Source organism: Ranitomeya imitator, chromosome 7, assembly GCF_032444005.1.
Source record: "Ranitomeya imitator isolate aRanImi1 chromosome 7, aRanImi1.pri, whole genome shotgun sequence".
In the NCBI taxonomy this organism is placed as follows: Eukaryota; Metazoa; Chordata; class Amphibia; order Anura; family Dendrobatidae; genus Ranitomeya; species Ranitomeya imitator.
This window is the reverse complement of record NC_091288.1, coordinates 193,069,606-193,096,844: the sequence shown is the minus strand read 5'-3', so window position 1 is coordinate 193,096,844 and position 27,239 is coordinate 193,069,606. Positions and strand designations below refer to the sequence as shown.

Sequence of the window (27,239 nt, the reverse complement as noted above, 5' to 3'; positions counted from 1 at the left end):
ATGGTTTGCATCTAGATGTGAACCCTTTGTATTTACTGTCATGGAGTTTTCTCTTTCCTGTTGACTTAGAGACAGATACACCTACTTCACTGAGAGTGTTCTGGACTTCAGTTGATGTTGTGAACGGGTTCTTCTTCACCAAATTAAGTATGCGGCGATCATCCACCACTGTTGTCATCCGTGGACGCCCAGGCCTTTTTAAGTTCCCAAGCTCACCAGTCAATTCCTTTTTTCTCAGAATGTACCCAACTGTTGATTTTGCTACTCCAAGCATGTCTGCTAACTCTCTGATGGATTTTTTCTTTCTTTTCAGCCTCAGGATGTTCTGCTTCACCTCAATTGAGAGTTCCTTTGACCGCATGTTGTCTGCTCACAGCAACAGCTTCCAAATGCAAAACCACACACCTGGAATCCACCCCTGACCTTTTAACTACTTCATTGATTACAGGTTAACGAGGGAGACGCCTTCAGAGTTAATTGCAGCCCTTAAAGTCCATTGTCCAATTACTTTTGGTCCCTTGAAAAAGAGGACGCTATGCATTACAGAGCTATGATTCCTAAACCCTTTCTCCGATTTGGATGTGGAAACTATCATATTGCAGCTGGGAGTGTGCACTTTCAGCCCATATTACATATATAATTGTATTTCTGAACATGTTTTTGTAAACAGCTAAAATAACAAAACTTGTGTCACTGTCCAAATATTTCTGGCCCTAACTGTATATATATATATATATATATATATATATATATATATATATATGCAGTGCTCCTGCCTTTAAAATGTGGGGAATGGATGGAAAGCAGGGGAACGTAGCTACCTAGATTTGCTGTGCTGTGCCCCCTGCTGGTATAAACTCATATGAGCTCGAGCGTGAGAAAATATTCTGAAAAATTCCCATGCTCGAGTTCATATGAGGTTATGCCAGCAGGGGGCGCAGCACCGCAAGGCTAGGTAGCTACGTTCCCCTGCATTCCATTCATTCCCCACTTTTTACAGGCAGGAGCACAGCTGCATTAGCAGAGCTTCTGCTTGTAAAATTATTTAACTCCTTTTGATGGATTTACAGCGTGGGACTTGACTGTAACGCTGGAGAGGTATGGGATATTGTTGTTTTTTTATTTTAACTTTGTTTCAGGTGACAAGGGTTTTCAATTGGATTGAGCGTTTAATAAACTATTAAAACACCCTGTGTCTTTATTTCATTAAAATACTTTTTTCTATTCGCCACGACAGCACCCACTAGAGAGAGGGGATCCGCCCCTAGGAACAGGAAACCTACAGAGAGATAAAAGGGGCGGCCCCCCCTCGCTCCTCAGTTGGTTTCCTGTTCCCAAGGAGGGAACCCTCAGAGAGAATCTCTGCAGCTAAGAAGAGGAAAAGCTCGCCTGGAACACAGCCTGTACGTCTCTGCTGAGCGACAGGGGCCCCAGAGCGAGCATCAGAGACGGGGGTTCCTGTTGGTTCCCCCCTCATCTGGATACATCAGCATGCCGGGATCACAACAGTCTCCCTGTTGGGAGACCGTTGGTTTTTGCTCCACCGCCTAAAGAATCCCCGTCAGCACACCAAGTAAGTGTCGCTATGGAAAGCGCTTACCCTCCGGCCACAGTGGGGCATGAACGGCCGCGGTAGCAGGAGCTTCTCTTCCTCTGCAGAGAAGGAAGACGCGCGAGCGCATGCAGGCACTGTATGGTCGGCGTACCCGGATGTAAAGAGCAACTTCCGGGTATGCGGGGTCAGCTGAGCATGCTGGCGTGGACGCCTTGGCGCTCAACAGCGGTGGAGAGGACCAATAAAGTTGGTCAGGTAAAAAAAAAAAAAAAAAAGGGGGGAGGAAACATGGGGGCGTGTATCCCTTGTAAGAACGGCTCTATATAAGGCTGAAGACACATGGCACTGTGCGCACCATGTCGTCTCAGGAAGATATTGAGCGCCCACTGGAGGTTGTAATCCTGCCTAGTGGTGATGCTAATAAGAAAATCAGCGGACACTCAAAAATGAGTGATTCCACGGATAAATCAGGGAAAAAATCGTCCCGTTCCAAACCCCAGGCCGACCAGACAACTCTGCAGCCGGTATATATTTTATTTTCCGGATAAGTGTATATATAGCTTCATATCTCTTACAGTAGTCTCCTCTGCTTGTGTCTTTTTTATAGGCTAAGCGGACTTCAAAATCTAAACATAAGCAGTGTAAGATATGTAATGAGCCCCTACCTGACTCATATATTAAGGAGCTATGTCAACATTGCATTGATAACACTTTACAGCAGGAGAGTTCGGTCAGGATGAATGACATACGTCTCATGATCCGGGAAGAGCTTCAGTCCTTGAGGGGTAGTCCGGCGGTTAATATGGAAAGGAGAAGTAGAAGGACTCTTTCACCTATAGCCGACACATCAGCAGAAAGTGGAGAGGTGGACTCAGACATCTCTCAGAGATTGGATTCCTCGGAGGAGGAAGATTATGTCTGTTTTCCTACAGACAATGTAAATAATTTGGTTAAAGCTGTAAGAGGAACAATGGGGGTGTCAGAGTCTAAAGATCCCCAGACACCACAGGACATCATGTTCGCAGGTTTATCGCAGCAAAAGGGCCAAGTATTCCCTGTGAATCAGGCCATTAAAGACCTTGTTAAAAAAGAATGGGCTAAAGGACAGAAGGGCTTTGTACCGGTATCATGTAAGAGGCGGTACCCCTTTGATGATGAGGACTTGGCAGTTTGGTCTAAAATTCCTAAAGTGGATGCGGCTGTAGCATCAACTTCTCGCCGATCCTCCTTACCCGTAGAGGATGCGGGCTCCTTGCCGGACCCCATGGATAGAAAATCAGACGCTCTGCTTAAGAGGTCATGGGAAGCTTGTGTCACGGCATTTAAACCGGCGATCTCAGCCACGTCCACTAGTAGATCTATGCTGGTCTGGCTGGAACAGTTGGACCAAAATATTAAGAGTGGTGTATCTAGAGAGAAACTACGTGCCTCTATTCCTTTGATTAAGGGGGCGGCAGCCTTCATTTCTGATGCCTCTATAGACTCTCTCCGCCTAGCAGCCAGAACAGCCAGCCTTACTAATACGGCACGGCGCGCTTTATGGTTAAAGAATTGGAAAGGGGATGCCCAGTCCAGGGCTAAATTGTGTACTATACCCTGCCAGGGTGAGTACCTCTTTGGAACGGTCTTAGACGAAATTCTCACTAAGGCAGGTGAAAGGAAGAAGGGGTTCCCTAATCCCTTTATTCCTTCTTACAGAAGGGCGTTCAAGAAGCCACCATTCGGAAGGAAAGGAGGCTTCAGGGACCGATGGAATAACAAGGATTTCAAACAAAGAGGAAATTTGTTCAATAAGCGCCCCTTCAAGCCAGCAGATAAATTCCGCTGATTATATTTCACCGGTGGGAGGAAGACTAAAACAATTTAGTAAGCAGTGGAAAGACATAACGGTTAATCCATGGGCCATTGATTTAATATCTTCAGGCCTCACATTAGACTTTATTAGAAGACCTCCGGACTCCTTCCTCCTTACCACCTTAAGATCCAGGCCTCAACAAGAGGCACTTGAAACCGAAGTTAAATCCCTCTTACTCAAACAAGTGCTGGTAGAGGTTCCATCTTCCCAGATAGGGAGGGGATTTTACTCTCCCTTATTTCTGATTAGTAAGCCTGATGGCTCTTTCAGAACTATAATTAACTTGAGAAAACTGAACTCCTTTATAAGACCCAAAACATTTAAAATGGAATCCATACGTTCGGCCATAAAAAATCTATTTCCAAACTGTTACATGGTAGTATTGGATCTTAAAGATGCTTATTACCATATTCCTATACACCATTTACATCAGCAATTTCTTCGGGTAGCAGTTTGTATAGAAGGGCAAATTCGTCATCTACAATACCGGGCAATGCCCTTCGGTTTATCTATGGCCCCAAGGGTTTTTACCAAATTGCTACTGGAAGTAATGTTCTTTTTACGGGTAAAAGATACCTTGGTCATTCCGTATTTGGATGACCTATTGATTGTAGGTAAGAACTCCCTACAGTGTGAGCAGAGGTTACAGGAGGTAGTGTCATCCTTACAAAACCTGGGCTGGCTGGTTAATTGGGAAAAATCTAGACTCCAGCCAGTAACGTGTCAGAAATTCCTTGGGCTCCTTCTAGATTCAGTTGACCAGATTTGCAAGCTTCCTGAGGATAAGAAAACTTCCATATTCGATAAAGTGTCCTTAGCGATCAGAAAGCGTAGTATGTCATTAAGGAATGTCATGTCACTACTAGGTTCTTTAACATCGTGCATTCCTGCGGTCCAGTGGGCGCAGTTCCATACTAGACATCTACAAAAATTTGTATTGGATGAGGATATTAAAAATAGAGGATGTCTGGATAGAACAGTTTTCCTAACGTCAGAAGTAGTACACTCCCTTATGTGGTGGTTGAATCGGAAAAATCTTTCGAGAGGGGTTCTATGGGTAATCACCCCTTCTAGTATAGTGACCACAGACGCTAGTCCTGAAGGCTGGGGGGCACATTTTCAGGATCAATGGGTCCAGGGTCTTTGGTCCAGTTCAGAACTTAATAATTCCTCAAATGTCAAAGAGTTGAGGGCTATATACTACTCCCTACTTCACTTTCTTCCTCAGCTCAGCGGCTCACACACAAGAGTATTCTCCGACAACACCACTGCGGTGGCGTATCTGAACCATCAAGGAGGTACAAGGTCGGACAAACTCAGAGAAGTGGCTTCAGACATCATGGAGTTGGCCGAAGGTCATCTGCTATCCTTGTCAGCAGTGCACATCAGGGGCATAGACAATCTTCATGCCGATTTCCTCAGCCGTCACACTCTTTATCAGGGAGAATGGATGCTGAACAGGAAGATTTTCAGATTAATAACAGCTCGATGGGGTGTTCCTCAAATAGACTTGTTTTCCACAAGAGCCAACCGTCAGGTCAGGAGGTTTGCCTCTCTATGCAGGGAGGACAAGCCGGACATACTCGATGCCCTCCAGGTACCATGGACATTCGACCTGGCCTATGCTTTCCCCCCATGGAATCTATTACCTATAGTAATAAGAAAAATAAGGGAGGAAGGCGCAAGAGTTCTGTTAATAGCCCCATTCTGGCCCAAAAGGCCATGGTTCTCATGGCTGAGGGCGATGTCAGTGTCAGACCCGTGGATTCTGCCTCAGTCCAAGGACTTGCTCTCTCAGGGACCATTCCTTCATCCTCAGGCAAAGGGCATGAACCTGACTGCCTGGAGTTTGAGAGGCAGTTACTAAGTATAAGGGGGTTTTCTAGTGGGTTAATTAACACTCTTATGAAGAGTAGAAAACCTTCAACTACTAGAATTTATGTTAGAATTTGGAGAAAATTTCTTCAATTCCATACTGCACAACTTTCATCTGAGGTTCCTATATTTCCAGTGTTGGAATTTCTACAAAGAGGTTTGGAATTAGGACTCTCCGTAAGCACTCTGAAGGTCCAGGTTTCAGCTTTAGGAGCTCTTTTTAATTATGATGTTGCGGGTAATAGGTGGATATCCCGATTCATATCTGCCTGTGAGCGTTCAAGACCAATTAGCATACCGCAGGTGCCTCAGTGGGATTTATCCATAGTCCTGGAAGCATTGACACAGCCACCGTTTGAGCCTCTCCATACAGCCTCACTAAAAAATATTTCTTGGAAAACGGTATTGTTAGTGGCATTAGTTTCTGCTAGAAGAGTGAGTGATCTCCAGGCATTATCTATAGATCCTCCCTTTTTATCTGTAACATCAGATAGGATAATTTTGAAAACAGACCCTTGTTATCTTCCTAAAGTAGCCACTACTTTTCATAGAACCCAGGAGATCTTGTTACCTACCTTTTATGAGAACCACTCAACTCCAGAAGAAGTAAAACTTCATACTCTAGATGTAAAAAGAATTGTGCTAGCCTATTTAGAGAGAACCAGGGACTGGAGGAAGAGTAGGGCTCTCTTTGTGTCTTTCCAGGGTAAAACCAAAGGTACCAGAGTGACAAAGAACACATTATCTCGCTGGATCAGAGAGGCCATAATCCTGGCGTATAAAGCTGGAGATAGAGATCCTCCAATGCATATAGGAGCACACTCTACAAGAGCCTTGTCGACTTCCTGGGCAGAAAGGGCGAATGTGCCAATAGACCTTATATGTAAGGCTGCAACTTGGTCTTCACCTAATACCTTCTATAAACATTATAGATTAGATCTATCCTCTGCTTCTGATCTGACTTTTGGGGTATCGGTCCTTGACTCAGTAAACCCACCCAGTCTATAGTCTCTGAAATTCTCTCTAGTGGGTGCTGTCGTGGCGAATAGAAAATACCGGATTACGTACCGGTAATGCTCTTTTATAGAGCCCACGACAGCACCCTTTCACATCCCTCCCTTTTCTGTATATAGTCGCACGTGGTGCTTCTTTGGTGAGGTGTAAATATTAGAAGAAAGTAGCATAAGGTTGTAAATATGTATATATATATATGGATATACCTGAACCTGTTAACTAAAACCTGGCGGCGGTTCCTCCTATTCTCTGTAAAACAACTGAGGAGCGAGGGGGGGCCGCCCCTTTTATCTCTCTGTAGGTTTCCTGTTCCTAGGGGCGGATCCCCTCTCTCTAGTGGGTGCTGTCGTGGGCTCTATAAAAGAGCATTACCGGTACGTAATCCGGTATATTTCTAATGTGTGTGTGTTTTTTAACCCTTTATGAACATAGGATTAATCATGGATAGGTGTCTTATTGACACCTCTCCATTATTAACCTGGCTTAATGTCACCTTACAATATCAAGGTGACATTAACCCTTTATTACCCCATATCCCACCACTACAGGTAAGTGGGAAGAGAGGCTAAGTGCCAGAATAGGCGCATCTTACAGATGTGCCTTTTCTGGGGTGGCTGGGGGCAGATGTTTTTAACCAGGGGGGTCCTATAAGCATGGTCCCTTTCTAGGCTATTAATATCTGCCCTCAGTCACTGGCTTTCCCGCTCTGGCGGAGAAAATTGCGTGGGAGCCCACACCAGTTTTTTCAGTGATTTAATCCTTTATTTAAACAGCTGGAGCCCCCAAATTTTGCACACATACACTTCTAACATTACTAGTGAGGAATATGTAAAAAAAAATAAGGGATATGAAATAGTTTACTGTATGTAAACCATGTCTTATATCCTGTCGGGTTTGATAAGGAAATAGGAAAAGCCGGCAATTGAATTACCGGCTTTTCTGCTATCTAGCGCTATATGAAATATAAATATATGTATATATATGTGTCTCACTGACATATTTATATATATATATATATATATATATATATATATAGACTGCATATATGTTTTTCTGAAAATTTGAGGCCATGTATCCATTCTATGTCCATTTTGCAAGCCAGTGAGAAAATCTCGCCGTAGGGATGCCATACGGATGATACACGGATAATTTTTTGAGAAAAAAATCGCATCCTCGCATTGAATACGGATCACTATTCAGGAAATTTTCTGCATATCTCGGCTATCAAAAACGGACCGTATTTTTAAACGATGTGTGTGACTCCGGCCTAATTGATAAGACGGAGGACTTTTTCTCCTGTTTAACTGGAGAGAGATCAAGCATGGGCGCTGCTCCCTCATTTATTCTCTATCGGTCTGACATAAATTTTGTAAAATATTCCCGGAATACTTCTTTCTGTAAGGCTGGGTTCACATTGCGTTATGGTGGTACGTTAAATGGACTACGTTACACCGCGGCATAACGCGGTGTAACGTAGTCCGTTAATGCTGCCATTGATAGCAATGTTGGATGCATCGCTAGCGCACGCCTACCATGGGCGTGTGCTAGGAATGTGCCGTCATTGAGTGACGGACCCTGAGATGCGGGCTGCAGCGTTTCCGGGTCCATCACTGCTAGCGCAGATAGAGCTAGCAGATGCTCTATCTGCGCTAGCGCGATGCAAACGTCGACTTGCGTTACAGCAGCCCATTAGCGTATGTGCTGAACGGGCTGCTGCTAACGCAGTGTGAACCCGGCCTAACAAAGTTCCAAAGCTTGATGAGACTAAACCTCTCATTTTTAATGACTACGTTAAATAAAGCTGTATTAGGTGAAAGCTAAATGCCAAAAATCACATGTCCCTCTGTCAAAGGTGGGTGGTGACATCATGATTCTAGAATGTTTCTAAGCAGAATTTCCTAGAACATGAGAAAATATAAAACATTCATTAAGTTAAAAAATATACTATATACACTAGAATTATCTAAACCTAATTGATAGTTTGCAAATCCTCTTATAATGAAACCTGTTTGGGAGAACCACCCAAAATTGTATTGAAAAATTTAGCTCTGCGGGGATTTGCCATAAAAAAAGCCATTATGCGGTATATGAAATATGTTATGTATTAAGTAAATATGTAACAGAAACTTTGGTCTAGGCTGAATGGTAGCCTTCAGGAAGAGGTGATTTGATGGTCTTCAGAGACCTTAGCTGTTCACCCACAGTCTTGTGTAACCTTAAAAAATGTATGAAGAATTACTTTGAATCTCTGGATACTTCATCATCAATAAAATTCCCCATTGGATCGTTGTAGATACAGTTTCAGTTCCACCAGCGAAGAGATCCAGGACAGAAGAAATTAGATTTTCATCATTAAAATACGTCTCAGTTTTTGTTGAATCCTGAAAATATGAAACACAAATATTCCCTATTTACTTACTATAAGCAGATGGTTCTAAGGCAATTACAGTATAACCTACTTCAGTTTCTTATTTGGCATATGGAGCGCCCGCTAGGACCGTGGGGCAGAGGCGTAGCTAGAGCTTTTCCCGCCCGGGGCTGTTCCCGAGTTTGGCGCCCTCCCCCCCCCCCGGCTCAATACACACAAAGGTTACCAAAAATGGTTTTCCTGTTTTGTAGAACTTAAACTGGGCCTAATGGTGTCACCCCCACATGCCACACCTGTGCTTAATCTGTACTTAGTATGCAGTGTCTGTGTAGAGGTAATACAGAGATCACTGGTGACATTATACACAGGACCTCTATATAGTATACAGTGTATAGTGTCAGTGTATAGGTAACACTGACTCACCAGTGACGTCTCTAGGTGAAGTCCTTCATCTTTCATCCAGCACAGACCGCCATCATTCCTTCCAGCCAGGACTCGTTTCTGCAGGAAATAACACAGTTATCTCGAGCTCCGCTTGCAGAACACATTACTTAATTTTTCACAACTTCTACATTACATCACATGAAGAAAAAAAGGTGATATAGTGTCACTCTGCACAGTAACAGGACCGCCCCCCCATTTAAAACAGTATACTCAAAAAATAAAATAAATACATCACTGCAGTAATAATATCCCTTAATTATCCCCTATGGTAACACTATTCCCCACCCTGGCCCCGTTTATCTCATTCCTGGCTCCAGCCATATGTTCTCGCATCCTGCCCTCATGAGTATCCATTCTACCCCATATGATCTCCCCATCCTGCCCCACCAGCCTCCATCGTATCCATCCTGCCCCATGATCCAATCCTGCCCCGTGTCTCCAATCATGCCCCGTATCTACATTCTGCCCATGCCTCAAGTCCTGCCCCCAGTGTGTCCAGCATATTACCCCCATGTTGTCCAGCAATCTGCCCCAGTGTGTCCAGCATATTACCCCCATGTTGTCCAGCAATCTGCCCCAGTGTGTCCAGCACTGCCCCCAGTGTGTGCAGCAATCTGCCCCAGTGTCCAGCCTTTATCCGGTGTGTCCAGCAGTCTGCCCCAGTGTGTCCAGCATATTACCCCCAGTGTCCAGCATTGCCCCAGTATGTCCAGCATATTACCCCCAGTGTGTCCAGCCATCTGCCCCAGTGTCCAGCATTGCCCCAGTGTGTCCAGAAGTCTGCCCCAGGGTCTCCAGCATTGCCTCAATGTGTCCAGAAATCTGCCCCAGGGTCTCCAGTATTGCCCCAGTGTGTCCAGCAATCTGCCCCATGGTCTCCTGTATTGCCCCAGTGTCCAGCATTCTGCCCCATGGTCTCCAGTATTGCCCCGGTGTGTCCAGCAATCTGCCCCATGGTCTCCTGTATTGCCCCAGTATGTCCAGAAGTCTGCCCCAGGGTCTCCAGCATTGCCTCAATGTGTCCTGAAATCTGCCCCATGGTCTCCAGTATTCAGTGTGTCCAGCAATCTGCCCCATAGTCTCCTGTATTGCCCCAGTGTGTCCAGCATTCTGCCCCATGGTCTCCAGTATTGCCCCAGTGTGTCCAGCATTCTGCCCCATGGTCTCCAGTATTGCCCCAGTGTGTCCAGCAATCTGCCCCATGGTCTCCAGTATTGCCCCAGTATGTCCAGAAGTCTGCCCCAGGGTCTCCAGCATTGCCTCAATGTGTCCTGAAATCTGCCCCATGGTCTCCTGTATTGCCCCAGTGTGTCCAGCATTCTGCCCCATGGTCTCCAGTATTGCCCCAGTGTGTCCAGCATTCTGCCCCATGGTCTCCAGTATTGCCCCAGTGTGTCCAGCAATCTGCCCCATAGTCTCCTGTATTGCCCCAGTGTGTCCAGCAATCTGCCCCATAGTCTCCTGTATTGCCCCAGTGTGTCCAGCAATCTGCCCCATGGTCTCCAGTATTGCCCCAGTGTGTCCAGCATTCTGCCCCATGGTCTCCAGTATTGCCCCAGTGTGTCCAGCATTCTGCCCCATGGCCTCCAGTATTGCCCCAGTGTGTCCAGCAATCTGCCCCATGGTCTCCAGTATTGCCCCAGTGTGTCCAGCATTCTGCCCCATGGTCTCCTGTATTGCCCCAGTGTGTCCAGCATTCTGCCCCATGGTCTCCAGTATTGCCCCAGTGTGTCCAGCATTCTGCCCCAGGGTCTCCAGTATTGCCCCAGTGTGTCCAGCATTCTGCCCCATGGTCTCCAGTATTGCCCCAGTGTGTCCAGCATTCTGCCCCATGGTCTCCAGTATTGCCCCAGTGTGTCCAGCAATCTGCCCCATAGTCTCCTGTATTGCCCCAGTGTGTCCAGCAATCTGCCCCATAGTCTCCTGTATTGCCCCAGTGTGTCCAGCAATCTGCCCCATGGTCTCCAGTATTGCCCCAGTGTGTCCAGCATTCTGCCCCATGGTCTCCAGTATTGCCCCAGTGTGTCCAGCATTCTGCCCCATGGTCTCCAGTATTGCCCCAGTGTGTCCAGCAATCTGCCCCATAGTCTCCTGTATTGCCCCAGTGTGTCCAGCAATCTGCCCCATAGTCTCCTGTATTGCCCCAGTGTGTCCAGCAATCTGCCCCATGGTCTCCAGTATTGCCCCAGTGTGTCCAGCATTCTGCCCCATGGTCTCCAGTATTGCCCCAGTGTGTCCAGCATTCTGCCCCATGGCCTCCAGTATTGCCCCAGTGTGTCCAGCAATCTGCCCCATGGTCTCCAGTATTGCCCCAGTGTGTCCAGCATTCTGCCCCATGGTCTCCTGTATTGCCCCAGTGTGTCCAGCATTCTGCCCCATGGTCTCCAGTATTGCCCCAGTGTGTCCAGCATTCTGCCCCAGGGTCTCCAGTATTGCCCCAGTGTGTCCAGCAATCTGCCCCATGCTCTCCAGTATTGCCCCAGTGTGTCCAGCATTGCCCCCAGACAGTCAGACATAAAGAAAAAAAAAAAAGTAAAATCCTCACCTCTCCCGTTCCTAGCGCAGGTCCGGTGCAGTCAGCGTCTCTCCGGCTCTGCGACGCTCAGGACAGAGAGGCTGAGCGGCGCGCACAGTAGTGACGTCATCGCGCCCTCTGCTCTGAGACGTCGCAGAGTCAGAGGACGCTGAAGCCGCAGGAACCAGGAGAGGTGAGTATTAGAGCGGGGGGCGGGGGGCGGGGGTGGGGGGAGCTGGCCCTGGTCGTGGCGGCGGACAGCGCCGCCCGAAGATTTAAAGGGGCGTCTTTTTTTTTTTTTTCTTCTCCTGCAGCGCCGGCCGCCCCCCGCATTGTGCCGCCCGGGGCGGACCGCCCCCCCGCACCCCCCTTCCTACGCCACTGCCGTGGGGTACTCGGTGCCAGGTCGGTACAGTTCTTAAAGGGATGTGTCATAGTGGCAGTGACCAGGTCCGTGGCCCTGGGAGTCCAGTAAATGGGGTTTTCAAGTGAGAAAATAAAGTCTAATGAGTAATGTTCATGACGCCACCTGTGGTACTCGGCCAGGGATGGCCAACGCTGCTAAAATTGGTCCTCTGGGGATGATGGTATCTACCCCACAGGTAGAACTTAGTCCCCAGGGCTCCCGCTGTAGTTGGTAAGAATGATAGATGGTAAAGTGCAGGAGAGAATTAGAGGACACAAGGTTGCAGTCTCTTTACCTTTTACTGTAGTATGCAGCCACAGTCCAGGGTACCGGTAATAGGTGATGGTGAGGTCAGGGCAGCCTGGAAGTGATTTGGAATTCCCCAAGCCAGGTGGGGTTGGAAGCCTTCCTTATTGCGCTGTGTTTTAAGTTCCTTGCTGTCTGAAACTTCACACAAGGTCCTCTCTGTCTCTTTTAGGTGGACACTACCCGCATGGCAGTCAACTCGAGCCTTTTTACAGGCGTCCCTTCTCGTGGTGACTCCGGGCTTTATCTGCTGCTGTGCCTTCAGGTGTAATGGTGGCCAGGAGACTTGGAATCTCCTGCCCGCCGGTTTCTGCAGTGGGGCATACAGTTACCCCCACAACCTCGGAATTTCGGCCTCCGGTTTCTGCACTGATTCTGGAGTGAGCCCAGTCGCAGCTCCACTCCCAGTAACTTTCCTCTCCTTTGCCTCTTCTCCCCTCACTGTCTCTTACAATCTGACTGACTCCTGTCAGGAGCTGCAGAACCTAATGTCTGCACGGCTCCAGCTCTCCTCTTCACTGCTAGTCTCCTCTACTGACTGCCTAACTCCTCTTCCAGCCAGAATATATATAGGGACCCTGAAACCGGGTCTATAGCTCCCCCTTCTTGCCTGGAGTAAGAACAGTGTTGTATGTATGTGTTATTTCTTAAAGGGATCCTTGTCACTTCCAGGCATGGCATCATCCTCCCTTGTGAGGAAGGCAATACTGTAACAACCGGCTTCCTGGGGTGTTACACATACACCTTCCCTTTTCTTTAACTCTTTTTTGTTCCTGAAACAGTAAACTCTGTGCCTCTATACTAAGTGTAACTACCAAGATTGTAACTTCATGTGAGGCTGTAACCATTGCACAAATGGTTTTATATTCAGTAAATACCTGTTCTAATTACGCCTTCCTGATTCTGTGGTTGGCATGAAAGAAATGGCATAATCAGCACAAATGTGATAGCACATGGGCAGTTGAAAGTAGCAGCAACTGACCACTCTACAGTGACTTACTCCCCCTTCGAAGAGTGGAAAGTGGTGACCGGACATAAAGTGGAGAAAATTCATTCAGCTCAAGGACCCTGCAAAGGAAGAGTCCATGAGGTCCTCCCAAGCATGGAGAGAGAAGACTAGGAATATTATTTTTGAGTTTAAAGAACAGAGTAGTACCCTTTAGGAGCACAGAAATTGGGAGCTGTTAAAAGGGCTGTCAGCAAAGCAGTTAAGAATTCACAAAAAATACAGGGGACTGTGACCTACTTTCACTAGAGCTCTCACTTCCTGTCGATCACTTACAGGTTTGAAGATGGAGACAGTGATGCCAGCAATGAATGGGTTCAGGACTTACATGACGTAACAATTGCACGTGAGCTCCAGGAATGTGAGCGCCTACCACTGGAATGGCGCCGGCATGGGAGGTAAGTTACAAGTGTTTTTATTTTAACGGAAAGGCAAATATTCAGAGTGAGAAGGGGTTGACCTAGTAGTGGACAACCCCTTTTAACATCCAGTTTAACTGTTTTCTAGATGTTTCTTGTATTGTGTATTGTATAACCACAGGTGGCTGTTGTCCTGAAATGTATGTTTTATTTCTGTGCAAATTAGGGTCACATGACCAGGACCCGTGGAAGCGCATTTGCGCGAAACCGCCATCGTCCTCCTTTCACTCCCGCACCTCCTCGTTTACCTGCCGCCTCTCCACCAATATGTCCATTCGTGTTTGAAGGACATTGAATACAGCATACTTTGGGTGAGTGCCATGTCTGTCTCCTCTAGCATCGATTGTTCCCCTATTTTATGCTACATGTTGAGCACAACCCGTGAAATGCTTGGAACGCATGTGTTACAAAGGTCTTAATAAGAATCCTTTTGCATTAACTGAGCCTGCATATAGGAGGGCCCCTGGTGCCGTTCATTTCTGGACCTTCTGTGGTATTTGCATCAAACAGTGGGCATATCAGTACACTTGCACTCTTCAGTTCTTCCTTAATTTTCCCAGCCAGTGCCACTCCTGAGTTGAGAGTAGAGGTGACATCAAGCAGCAGCACTGGAAAAGCAAAGAAGGAGCCAAGGACTGCCAGCGCACTGATACGCCCACCTGGTTAATTGAAAGCCTAATTTGCATAGGAATAAAGCATGAAATTTGTTATAACGGAACACCGGATAATGACAAAAAAGGTCATGAAACCTAACTCTGCAGACACAAACTGTGGCTGGAATCAATCTTCATAGCGGTCTGGGCCAAAGGAGAAAGACAGGAAAGGTGAAAAAGTCCATTAAGAAAGGAAATTGAAATAATTAGTTTAGGAACAGATTTACCTGTATTGTATTTATTTTTATGTCCTTATATAATGGTTTTTATTCAGAAATAGTAAGGTAATATTTTTAGTCACAGTGCAGTGGTATTGGTAATGATCAAGATGGTGCCAATATCTGGGTTTTGTATAGTGATTACAAATATAAATATTACTAATGTTTAGTGATTTTTGTTCAAGGTCAGTATTGAAGGTAATATTTAATCGCCATATGATAGTATTATTCAGCAATGGCATATTACTAATATATAATATCTACATATGATAAAATTATTTTTTTTTTGTATTTTTGGACTATAAGATGCACTCTATAGAATGAAAAAAATCTTGTTAAAAATGTGTGCATCTTGTAGTCTGGAGGGAACTCTGAGACAGCATCTTTACTGATACTCTCTCTCATCTTCCTCCCATTTAGCATAGCTGTGTGACTATGTAGCAGAACTGTGTGTATGTAGGAGATCTGCGCAATATCAGATAGTGTGTATATAGGAGAGCTGTTTGTGATGCGAGGATTCACAAGTCTGCAGTCACATAGACTGACTGCAATCTTGTAGCCTAAGGCCAGACAATCCCTTTAATTATATCATAAAGGAAAATTAGGTCAACCTATGCACCATTATAGAAACGCACCTGTTCCTGCTTCTTAAGATATGCATCAATATATCCTGTGATGTCATTTGCATTGAAATCCAATCGTCGATTCTTTGAAAAATTTGAAATAAAACTTTTCACATCTTGAATGTTCTGCTGTATTTTCTTATGTAGGCCAAGGAGTGATCCGAGGAAGGGATAATAATTATACAGCTGTGGAAAAAAAACAGTTCCTCATTAGATGCTCCTGCAAGAAAAAGTACAGAACAGTTCAATAAGGCTTTATTCGCACATCAGCATTTTTGATCAGTATTTCATCAGTATTTGTATGCCAAAACTAAGGATGTATCCAAAAGACAAAACAGGTGTCAGTCTTTAAATTACAGTTTTTCTCTGTGAGTTCCACTCCCAGTTTTGTTATACAAATACTGATGCAAAATACTGACCAAAAACTGATGTGTGCATGTGGCCTTACATAGTACATATTGGGAGCAGCTCGGGCAGTCAGTGGTTAGCACTCCACCCGATGTCACTAGGAGACTATGTTAAAATCCTTAAGGTGTCTCTCAAAAACCTGGAAGTCAACACCAATGAATGGGAAGAGCTTGCCCTGGATCGTCCAGGTTGGCGGGGCAGGATCACCTCAGAAGCACTTGCAGCTGAAGATAGGAAAATCTGTGACTCAAAAAGAAAGCGTGCTGTACGCAAGGCACAAGTAGAATCTGGTGTACTGACCACATCTGCTTCCTTATGTCAAGTATGTGGGCGAACCTTCAGGGCCCGGATTGGACTCATCAGCCACCTCCGGACCCATAACTACTAATTCTCTTCTAACCCTGAAGTCATAGTCATCTTCGAAAACGAAGGACGAACATCATGTTAAAATCCAGCCAAGTGTAATCTTTGAATTGACCTCTATTTGATTTTTCAACACAGTTTTCATCAGTGTAGTGGATTTGATTTTTATACGTTTTTGGTCCGTGTCGATTGAATTTTTTTTACCAGTCATGCGTGTCATCCATTTTTCTCAAGTTAAAAAAAATGATTGCGGTTTCATAAGCTTCTAGTAGCATTAGTCAGTGAAAATCAGACTTGCACAAATTCACTGAAATGGATGAAATTTATCTCCAAAATGGATCAAAATCAGACATGACTTTGGATGTGTGAAAAAGGCCATAGACTATAATAGGTGCTCTATCTGCAAAGAAAAACAACAATCACAAAACATATCCACAAAACTTATATAAATGGGACCCAAGTTGATATGTTCTCCTTGTAGGCTTGCACAGGTTTCCTCGAGGTTCTGCACTTTCTTCTTATATGCTAAAAGTATACAGGTAGGCTCATTGGTCCTAGTCTGTATGTAAGTAGAATATTATGGTACAAATTAATTTTCTCGAAAAGATGACACATCACATCAAGCAATTAATTAAAAAATATTATCTAGGATTAGATAAAATGGTCTCCTTTTTCATGAAAGAGTAATGCTTCAGCTGTGTCAAGTTTTTCAGCTAAAAATAATTCACTTAAACCCTTCGTGACACGGTGATTTTCCATTTTTTCGTTTTTGTTTTTTCCTCCCCTTCTATCAAGAAACACAACTTTTTTATTTTCCATCCACATAGCCATATGAAGGCTTGTTTTTTTGCAAGGCGAGCTGTATTTTTGAATGACATCTTTCATTCTAACATGTAGAGTCATGAAAAACAGCAAAACAATTCCAAGTGCGTTGAAATTACAAAAATAGTGCAATTTCACAATTATTATTATTTTTTTTTACCATGTTCACTATATGGTAAAACTAACATGGCAATAAGATTTGCCAGGTCGGTACGATTACCAATATACCAAATATGTATAGTTTTTTTTTATTTTAAGTGGTGCAAAAAAAATTGAAAATTTGTAAAAAAAAAAAATTTGCTTTAGCCGTCATTTTCTGAGACTCACGTTTTCATTTATAGAGATATGGGGATTACTGTAATTCTGGGGTTTTAATTTCTTTTCAATACACCATTTACTGATCATATTAATTTGCTTTTATGAACACGAGAATAACAAATTACCGTTTTTTTTATTGTTTTATTTTTAATGGGGCAAAAGGAAGTTGATTTGAATTTTGTGTTTTTTTTTCATATTTTTAAAAACATTATTTTCACCTTTTATTGTATTTAGTAATCCCCACTTGAAGCTGCAATCATCTTATCACTTGTGCTAAAATCACGCTCTCCTATGTACGCCAGCTACAGACTGGTGTTCATGGAAGTATCATAATGACAGGCATGGGGGTCTTTTAGCAGACCCCTGGCTTTTATGATAAACAGGACCAGGACAAGGTGTAGGCAGAGTAGATATCTGCCTAGGGCGCAACCTCCTGCATACCTATGGGGGGTGCACTTTAAAATAAAATAGCTGAATGCCTTTGGTCGCCCAGCACCTTCCTCCGGCCACAGGCATTCAGTACAGTCATGGCCGGTCATGTATTTGTGTCTGTCATTACTTGTACACTTGCCTCATTAAGAGGGTGAAGTCAGAGTATGTGTGAAGTCTTCTTGAAGGATCAGACAGAAGCGTGTGAGGAAAGATGCTCGGCAGACATGTTGTGATGGGATGGAGCTGAGGAGAAGTTATGTAAATAGGCCTCGTTCTCATCTGAAAGCATACAGCCTGAAAAAAGCTAAGGAAGCAGGTCGGAGAGAGAGTCCATAACTCCCCTGTATAAAGAATCAACATCTCAAGTGCAGATTGCTGTGGACAAGAAATATACAGTATATGCAGATGAGGAGTTGAAGACTCAGAGCACCTCACACAAAGAACTGCACCGGGGACATTGTCTGAGATCAAAGACCTCACTTCACATTATATTTGTTTGCTGCAACAGAATAGAACCTTCACACAGTAACCAATACGATGGATGGACCTGTGAATTCTTTACAAGTAAATGTTTGCAATTAATCCTGTATAATCACCTGTTTTCTGGACTATTTGGAGCGCACCACATTACACCACAGTACCAGAAGCAGATACTAATTGAGTGCACGCTGGCATCATGAACGTTCCCCTGTTTTGTGGTAATTTCCATGCATCATATGGTACTACCTATAAAGCAGAGGATGAATTTTGCAATATATAATAGATCTATGCAATACCGCTATTAGAATGACCTGGACGCTACAGGGCAAAGTGTCTGGTTCCCGCAAACTCTCTGTTATGTTCATCTTGTACCCACCGTATTTGGTGAAAGTCTGAGAATGACTTGTCCTCCAGTACAATAAGCCATTTCATTTGAGAGAGGGGAAACAGAATATTAATTTGTTGTTATACATGAATTGAAATGTACCATTTAGGGAACCAAATTTATACGTTATCATCTAATACATTGGGCACTTTTATTTAATAAATTAAAAGACTGAAGGGTAGTTGATGAAAACCAAAAATTGAGTCTGGGTACATTTGTCTGAGCTCATGATACCACTACCAATGGTCTTAAATGTGATTCTGAAACTTTTCTCATGAGACTTCACTAAAAACTTTAGATATAAGATCTGAAGGTTTTCTTACCATCACTTTGGGAGTAGCAACCAGTTTGACACTTTCATCTAGCATGTTGATTAATTTTTGAAACATTGGGTCATCATACTCAAACCTTTTCCCAAAGATAATAGAGCAGATTACATTGGAAAGTGCACTGTTTGTTAACATGTGAGTATTGAATGGTTTGCCTAGAAGAATAAAAACATTAAAAAGGTTAAAATATGAATTAAAATAAATAACTAGCAAAAATAATAGTTACTCAATTTGAAGGGTCATTTGTAACCCCAGTAAATGACTACTTTCAGTAGATCACTGAATCCACTATAGAGATAATTTTGTGGGAGGAAGCTTTTAGTTGTGATGATGACTATTGAAATCCTAATGATATGATTAAATGCTGCAGATGTTTTACACATGCAGCAAATTGTGATGCAAATTTCCAACAAATACAGAGTAAAAACCCAACACTGTAAGGTGGCTTCTGGACACATAGTTGATGGTGGGTATGTATCACAGAGGTAGTTGTCATCTGTGTTGTAAACCTGAAGTATTACTCTCATGCACACAGCACTAAAAGGTTTGGTTCATCTGGATCAAGTTTTACGGGCAGCCTGAGAGATGGGCGGGTTGGGTTGCCCACATACTCCACCTCTGTGAGTGTTTCACATATCAAAATAGAGCCTGTTATTTGACACAATCTGTGTGTGTGTTTGTTGAAGGAGAAGGCCTCCTGAGTGTTATATCCAGACTGAGCCTTTATATTGGTTTCCATCCAGTCTGTATGACCTGGACTGGCTCTAAAGAGACTTTGCCAAAGATTGCTTACTTTTTTGCTTGCATTGAAAGGTTGTTTATTTTTTCTTTTTCCTGTGACTGATTTATGAAGTACCAATAAACCAGCATGGACAACTAAACAGAAATGCTTCCTGTGTTACCTCACGATGCACCCAAGTGAGTAGTAATCGCACACCTCAAATATGTAGTGGAAGTGTCTACTGCATGTGAATAGGGGTTTGCAAAACACTTATGAGTCACAATATAGTTTAAAAGGGTTGTCTGGTCTAAAATGAAAAGTCTGCAGTCGCTATGTGTGACTGCAGACTTTTGAACCCTTATAGTACAAGAATTGTGCACTGCGAGTACTCGACGATTTCTAAGCCAGGAATGGTAGTGACGTATGCAATATTCCAGGGCAGTGCCCATCTAGTGAGCATGGCCTCAATCCATACAAGTGTATGAAGCAATGGTGCGGCTGGCTAGTGGGCATGACAGACCAATGGGTGCGGCTGTCAAGTGGGTGTGGCCTCGCTCAAAACACTTGAGTGTATACCGGATAGGAGAGAGGCAAACAAGAAGTTAAATATAAAACTATGAGATAAATGTGAATGATGTATCTTACCATTGTGAGATTTAAAACTTTCTATAAGGGGAATTAATTCATCTTGAATTCTGTTTTCCAAACTTTTCTTTCCCATTCCAAAGTCTCGAAGTGCTGATACCGTGAACCTCCTCATAGATTTCCATTCTTCTCCATTAGTATATATTATGCCTAAATCACAGTTATATATGAGAAAGGAAGCATTAGGCTTTAGTTACAATTAATGAATCATTTTGAAGAAAAAGTAGTCTTGTAATCTAAACAAGCCAACAAGTTGTTCCTTTAGAAATGAACGAAATTTAAATCTGTGACATAAAAATTGCATTAAAAAATAATACCCCAAAATAAGAAAATGCATATAAATTGACCACCGAGCTGTCAAACATTATAATAATTATACTATTAACCCCTTTATGACCTATGAAGTATAAGTATGTCATAGGTCGCCTCCCCTTATCGCTGGTGCCCTCATCTTTGCTGGCACATGTCATCTGATTTCATCAATTAACATGTGCCCCTAACAGCCGCGTGTGGAATCGCGATCAACCCGCAGCTTTTAATATTTAACATGATTGTGCCAGAAGCATGTCAATAGCTCCACCCATTGGTTCCACCCAAACTGCTATGAATGCCACCCTCTATTTCCGGCGCTCATAGCAGATGAACATTTTTGCTACACATAACAGGGCAGAAGCCCTGCTGTGAAAAACACAGGCGATCAGATGATCGGAGCTTCTAGTTTCCCATGGAGATTTTTGAAGCAGGTAAAAAGTAAAAAAAAAAAAGTAAAAAAAAATTAAAAGAATATGAAAGTTAAAATCACCCTCCTTTTGCCCCATTCAAAATAAAACAAAAAACAATTTTTAAAAAATGCACATCATGGTATCGCCGCATCTATCAATATATAAAAAGAATTAATCTGATCGGTAAACAGCGTAACAAGAAAAAAAATAAAAATGCCAGAATTATGATTTTTTTTTGGTCGCCACAACGCATTAAAATGCAATAGCAGGTGATTATAACATCGTATGTACCCAAAATGGTATGAGTAAAAATGTCAGCTCGGCACGCAAAAAATAAGTCCTCACCCAGCTCCAGATCACAAAAAATGGAGACGCTATGGGTTTCGGAAAATGGTGTTTTTTTTTCCAAATTTTTTTTTTCACCACTTATAAAAACCCCTAAACATGTTTGGTATCTACAAACTCGTCATGACCTGGAGAATCATAATGGCAGTTTTAGTATTTAGTGAGCATGGTAAAAAAAAAAATTGTGGAATTGCTGTTTTTGCAATTTCACCACACTTTTAATTTTTTTTCAAGTTTTCCAGTACATGGAATGGTAAAATCAATAATCTCGTTCAAAAGCCCAACTCATCCCTCAAAAAACAAGCCCTCACATGGCCATATTGGCAGAAAAATAAAAAAGTTATGGCTCTGTTAAGAAGGGGAGCAAAAAAAAACGAAAACGGAATAAACCAAAGTGGTTATTAAGAATGACAAACAAAAGGATGATGTTAACAGAAAAGATGGAGAAAATGAAGATAAAAAAGGAACAAAAGGAAGATAAGAAAAAAGCAGGAAATGGAACAAAGGACAAATAAAGAAAATGTGGAAACAACTAAACAAGGAAATTGGAGAAGAAGATGAAAAAAAACGAGGAAGAAAAGTAGAATGAAGAAGATAATGACAACAATGGACAAGAAAACAGTGAAGGAAGAATAATAAAGAAGATGATTTTTATAGTGATGATGAAGGAGATGGAAAAGAAGCCAGGAAGGAGAAAATTATGAAGATACTATAAAAATGATGAAGATAATACTAAAATAGATAAATAGTTAAAGAAAATAAAAACAGAAGGAAGAAGAAATCAAAGAAAACAGGAAAAAGAAAAATGATAATAAAGAAGATGAATGAGACGAAGGAAACAGAAGATGATGTATAGAAGTAGGAGATGAAGGAAAAGGGTAAATAAAAGAAAAAAGATGACTGCGACTACTTTCTAGGACTGTCCATGGCGCCTCCCTCCCCTCCCGTTTTTATTTTGTGTCTTTCTTGATCATGTTCAATCTTAACTGAGAAATTTTTTTTTGGTTTGCTGGATTTGTTCAGTAAATATCAGCAGTTTCATTTTAATGTATATTGCTTTTGTTAAAAAAAAATAAAATAGAAACAAAGGAAGATAAGAAAGCAGAATCATGATAATTATGATGACGTAGGAATAAGAAGAATACAGAAGTATAGACACTGGTCGCTACGACTTTCTGCAGTCATTACGCAACTTTTAAGAGTTTGCTTACATGTTTATAGTGTTCTTCAATTCATATTATTTGCTCATAAATGACCTTTCGGGATGTTTTTAATGAATCATCAATTAGCAGAATCAGCTCTAGTATTCTTCTCCCCTAACAGGTCACCATTGTGGATTTTATGATTCATAGAATGCACAATATTATATTGCTATAGTTCTATTATAATTCTATAAATACCGTGTTGATTAGAGACGATTTTGAAGATTGGAGAAATCGCCCGTTCTCCAAAATCATCAGCTCGGGTAACAAGTGCTTCCTTTACAATCTTATATCCAGCAAGTATCACCATTTTCTTGGGTCCAAAATGCAAAGTAAATATTTCGCCATACTTCTCAGAAAGCTGAAAAATATCATATTTTTTTTAGGCATATAAACATTTATTTGAATAGTACAGACAGATTTGTATTTACAAATCACAATGTCATTTTAAAAATGGCCTACAAAGATTAACTTCCAACAAGCCACAGTTTCTGTTGAGTCCATGAAACTGGAGAAGTATATAAAAGACTTCAAGGACTTAAGCAGTTGCGCACTGCATAGGTAAGACTGTGCAAGGCATTCCATAAAAATTTCATGGAACCCATAAGTAGTTGGACTGTGATTGCCAGTGATCTAATGTTCGAGTGAAATAGAATATTCCTATTTCTCTGCAACTGCCAAGTTCTCAATTTCGAAGTATAACAACCAAGCTTAGCGCCTCAATATGACATGTAATTATTAAAAGTTTTGCCTTTGTATAATGTTGCATCCATTGGGCTTGTGCTCTCAGATACTATAAGTGCTACACTGACTGGCCTCCTACTGAATAAGCTGTAAGTTTACCATTCTTTGTCTGTAACTGCACTATCCGTGGAGCCATGTTTAGGGTCAAAGACACCCACAATCGATGACCCATTTGCATATTTATTATTTATTGAGTATTGAGTTCAGACCAATTTTTTGGGAGTTCAGTTGGGTTCATAAGGGGCCTCCTGCTTTATATGCTTTATATTTCAGTCCCTGTTCTGGCAATTAGTGGGGGTTATGATTTACGGCCCTTAGAAGCCAAGGAAAATTTTTATTTGGTTAACTGTCTCATTTCAGCCCAGTGATACAAGGTATGTAATACTCATTCAATACAATACCATGGCTCTGCAGGTGAAGCAAAACTGATAAAAATATATATTTTTTGCAAAGTATGGTGAGAAAGAACTCCACAAACCCTGATCTAACAATAAACATTCTTAAAGAGGATGCTCAACCAAAATCTAGAGAAGTGACCAGTTAACCAGTACAAATTTGTTTTTTTTTTCCATGGTGATCAACTGAAAATTCCAACACCAATGCCCAACTTTACTCATGTTCGTTTGCGTCAATGCACATAAATCTACCCCATAATATTGGCCATAGTTTCTGAATGAAATGATTAACGCTCTTGGAAATGGTATTGGAGATACATTTGGCCATATATTAAATGCTGTGGTATTTTCATTAATCCATTGTTTTCTTCATTGATTTTCTCATTAATGGAATATGGCACTAACTGAACAAAATTAACACCTTGAAAACCATGACAACAGAATATGGTTGTGTGCATCTCCAGCAACATGACAAGTCTACGGGACATCGAGAGGTGCTTTGAACAAACACTATTTTATTAGTTTGTCCCTTGATAATAGGTTGATCATAAAGTGTCCATCTGTAGGTAACTCCTGTGATTAGCTATTATTACAGGGAAATCTGATAGTAAGTATTCAATCTCTGGGCAGTTGCACCACAGGAAAATGAAGAGTTACACAGTGCCCACTCACATCAATGGCTTATGTACACTGCAGTACGGGACAAGACCTTCAGACATTTAATGCCCAACATTAATCCATTCATACCTGTGTCATTCAACAACCAGCCCAATTCCTTTGACCTTAGTTAAAAACTGTTACACCCGTGTTGACTATACAGTAAGTACAGTATCTTACCTTCATCAGAGATTCGTGGGGCTTGTTCAGGTCCACCATTTGGCTCTAGCCAAAAAGTAGGCAATAAAAGCCATAGTGAAGTACTGTTAAGATACTGTTCTGATTGTACTGCTGTCCATATATTTATACACATGGGCTTTTTTTGTCATTACATTTGTTAGTCTACTTGGTCACAAATAAACTTGAATAAACTCATTGGCCTATGGCCATTTACCTTGGCCAATCTACTAGGGCACAAATAAACTTGGATAAACTCATTGGCCCATTGCCATTTACGTTGCTCAAACTACTAGGGCACAAATAAACTTGGATAAACTCATTGGCCAATTGCCATTTACCTTGGTCAATCTGCTAGAGCTCAAATAAACTTGGATAAACTCATTGTAATTAACCGTGGTCAACTACCTTGGCTTAGATTGCACAATCTTGGTTTTACATACATTATCAAACAAAGTCCAGCTCACCATAATTGACATCCTTGGAAGCTAGGAGCACGCAACCGTGGTGTCAGGGCTTGGAGGAATAAAACAAAATGACATACATTACATTATGCATTTCATTAATAAATGTTTGCCAAGGCGTATTATAACGTGATGGTGTATTGTAGGATAAAGGAATATGATTTGCAATTTTTATTCCTCTGCCCCTCTGCCTGTTTGCGATCTTTGACAGGTCACTGCTGAAATTTTCAAATAGAGGAGGCAGGTCATACAAAGATCTGAGATCAGAGGTAGGTGGGTGTGCTGAAAAGTTCTCGTTAAAAGAATCTTTATGTTAGAAGCACAGCTTGGGTGTGGGTCGCATGTTCTGCCTCATTCAGGGTATTTAGATAGAGGGCCAAAGGTGCAAACTGAATTCTTGCCCTAGGGGAAGCTGAAAAATTATAAAGTGCCTATGCATGTGTTGAGCATCTTAATAAGATAATAGAATACTTTTGAAATTTTATTTTGACTAAATATGGGATTTAGAAAAAATATATTGTTTATGGATTAAATAAGATTATTCTGTAAGGGAGTGTTTTGGCAGTTGAGTGACATGGAAAATGATTTGATTTTGTAGTTTAATGGACTTCATTACTGAGAATGGCTTAAATGCATCATGCTGAACAAATTTCTCATTTTCATTCAAGAAGTGATTGGAATTGAAATAATAGTATAATGTGCTGGGTGGAGGAACCACTGTGCTTTGGACGAAGGAAGGCCTGGTGGGGCGTAACTAGGGGCTTCACCAAATCTGGCCTTGGATACATGACTGCATACACTTCCGAGGAGAGACCCAAGAGGTGGACCAAGTGCTACACCAGGACTGACCTCTGGTAGATGGAAGCTGACCCCCTAGAGATGTGTAGCTGGGATGGCTCAAAGAAACAGATGAACCACGGATGCAGACAGGACTGGCTGACGTAGAGATGAGCACTGGCAAGTGCAACTGAAATGGCAAATGTAGAGGAGAGCACTGGCAGGTGGGATGTGACTGGCTGACGTAGAGATGAGAACTGGCAAGTGCAGCGGGTTCGGCAGATGTACAAGCAGATGGGCATGGGTGAGATAGGCAGGCTGGCGGCCGTGGCTAATAAACAAGCAAGTATATGGGGATACGAGCACTGAGACCTGAGAATTAACAAGAGTGTTAGGAAAAAACTTACGACTTTGCATAGGCACCTCCCCCTTAGGCGTCTCTGCAGCGGGAGGGAGGTGGAGAGCAGAGATGCCGCGGATAGGACAGGAGCAGCAACAAGGGAAGAAGGAGGTGCAGGGCTGCGGTGGTGAGAATGTTGGCACCACTGCTGGGGAGGGGGAAGCAGAGGTGCCGGCGTTACACATAGTGAGTTGTCCATTGAGTTTTGTCATAGAAATCTGATGTCAGGAATGGAATAACCTCTCTAACCTGTGAATAATAAATCACCAAATAGCTTTCTTTATCATTTACATTTCATTTTGAAAAATGTGAATTTATTTGGATGACATTGGACCCCACAGCAGTCCCTTTTTCCCTTTTACTAAGTGGTAAACGTACTCAGTACTTGATAAAAAGCAAAAATATAAATCCTGTAACATAAGAATTTTTTTTATTATACACTCACTTTTGGGATGAGATAGCCCTCCAAATACACATCAGTTAGAATTGAATATGGCAGGTTCTGTGGGACAATATTGCCAAACCTTTGTATATTTGTATATTACTGCATCAGTAAAAGCATTGTCTTCCAATCTTCAACTATCAGCAGCTGTCCTGGTTCAATATGTCTTTCATTTTCCTCCTGTACCATCTCTGTCAAGCAACAGAAAACATTTTTTATTTTGTCTACTCGTACAGAATGCCAATGCAATATAATTGATAGATTATATTTTTATGGTGTGTACTTCCTATACCAAGAGCACCTGAATAAAGGATAGGCTACCAATTGATTCAGTATCCCCATATGCCTACCCTCTGGTTATTTCTTGTCTGTCCAGTTTTTTTTCCTTTTGGTCATAGCCATCCATTATATACAATAGTTTAAAAAAGTAACAAAGCTAGTCTAAAATAATTTCAATCTTAATTGAATTTACTCAATAAATTCACATGCCCAACTCTTAACTAGAACAAGAATCTTTTTTCAATTGTCTATTGTCATTTATTATCGAAAACATGAAACTCTTAACTAAGTACACTTAAGTTTGTTTTTTTCTAGTAGTTTTATTATACCAGAATTTGGAATGAACAACGTTATATGTGTATATATATATATATATATATATATATATATAACGTTGTTCATATATATATATTTATATATAAATATATATAAATAAATATATATATATATATATATATATATATATATATTTTTT

The 27,239-nt window shown here is 42.1% G+C and overlaps 1 protein-coding gene across 1 annotated transcript in view; it reads right to left on the bottom strand.

The window, feature by feature from the left end:
* LOC138645184 (cytochrome P450 2K1-like) overlaps window positions 1–27,239 on the bottom strand; it is an 81,181-nt gene that overhangs the window by 6,126 nt on the left and 47,816 nt on the right. The window contains exons 5-9 of the mRNA XM_069734284.1: window positions 22,628–22,790; window positions 20,161–20,310; window positions 18,789–18,949; window positions 15,270–15,443; window positions 8,539–8,680 (exon numbers count right to left, since the gene is read on the bottom strand). Coding sequence (XP_069590385.1) covers window positions 8,539–8,680; window positions 15,270–15,443; window positions 18,789–18,949; window positions 20,161–20,310; window positions 22,628–22,790 — 790 coding nt within the window. The remainder of the gene's footprint in view (window positions 1–8,538; window positions 8,681–15,269; window positions 15,444–18,788; window positions 18,950–20,160; window positions 20,311–22,627; window positions 22,791–27,239) is intronic.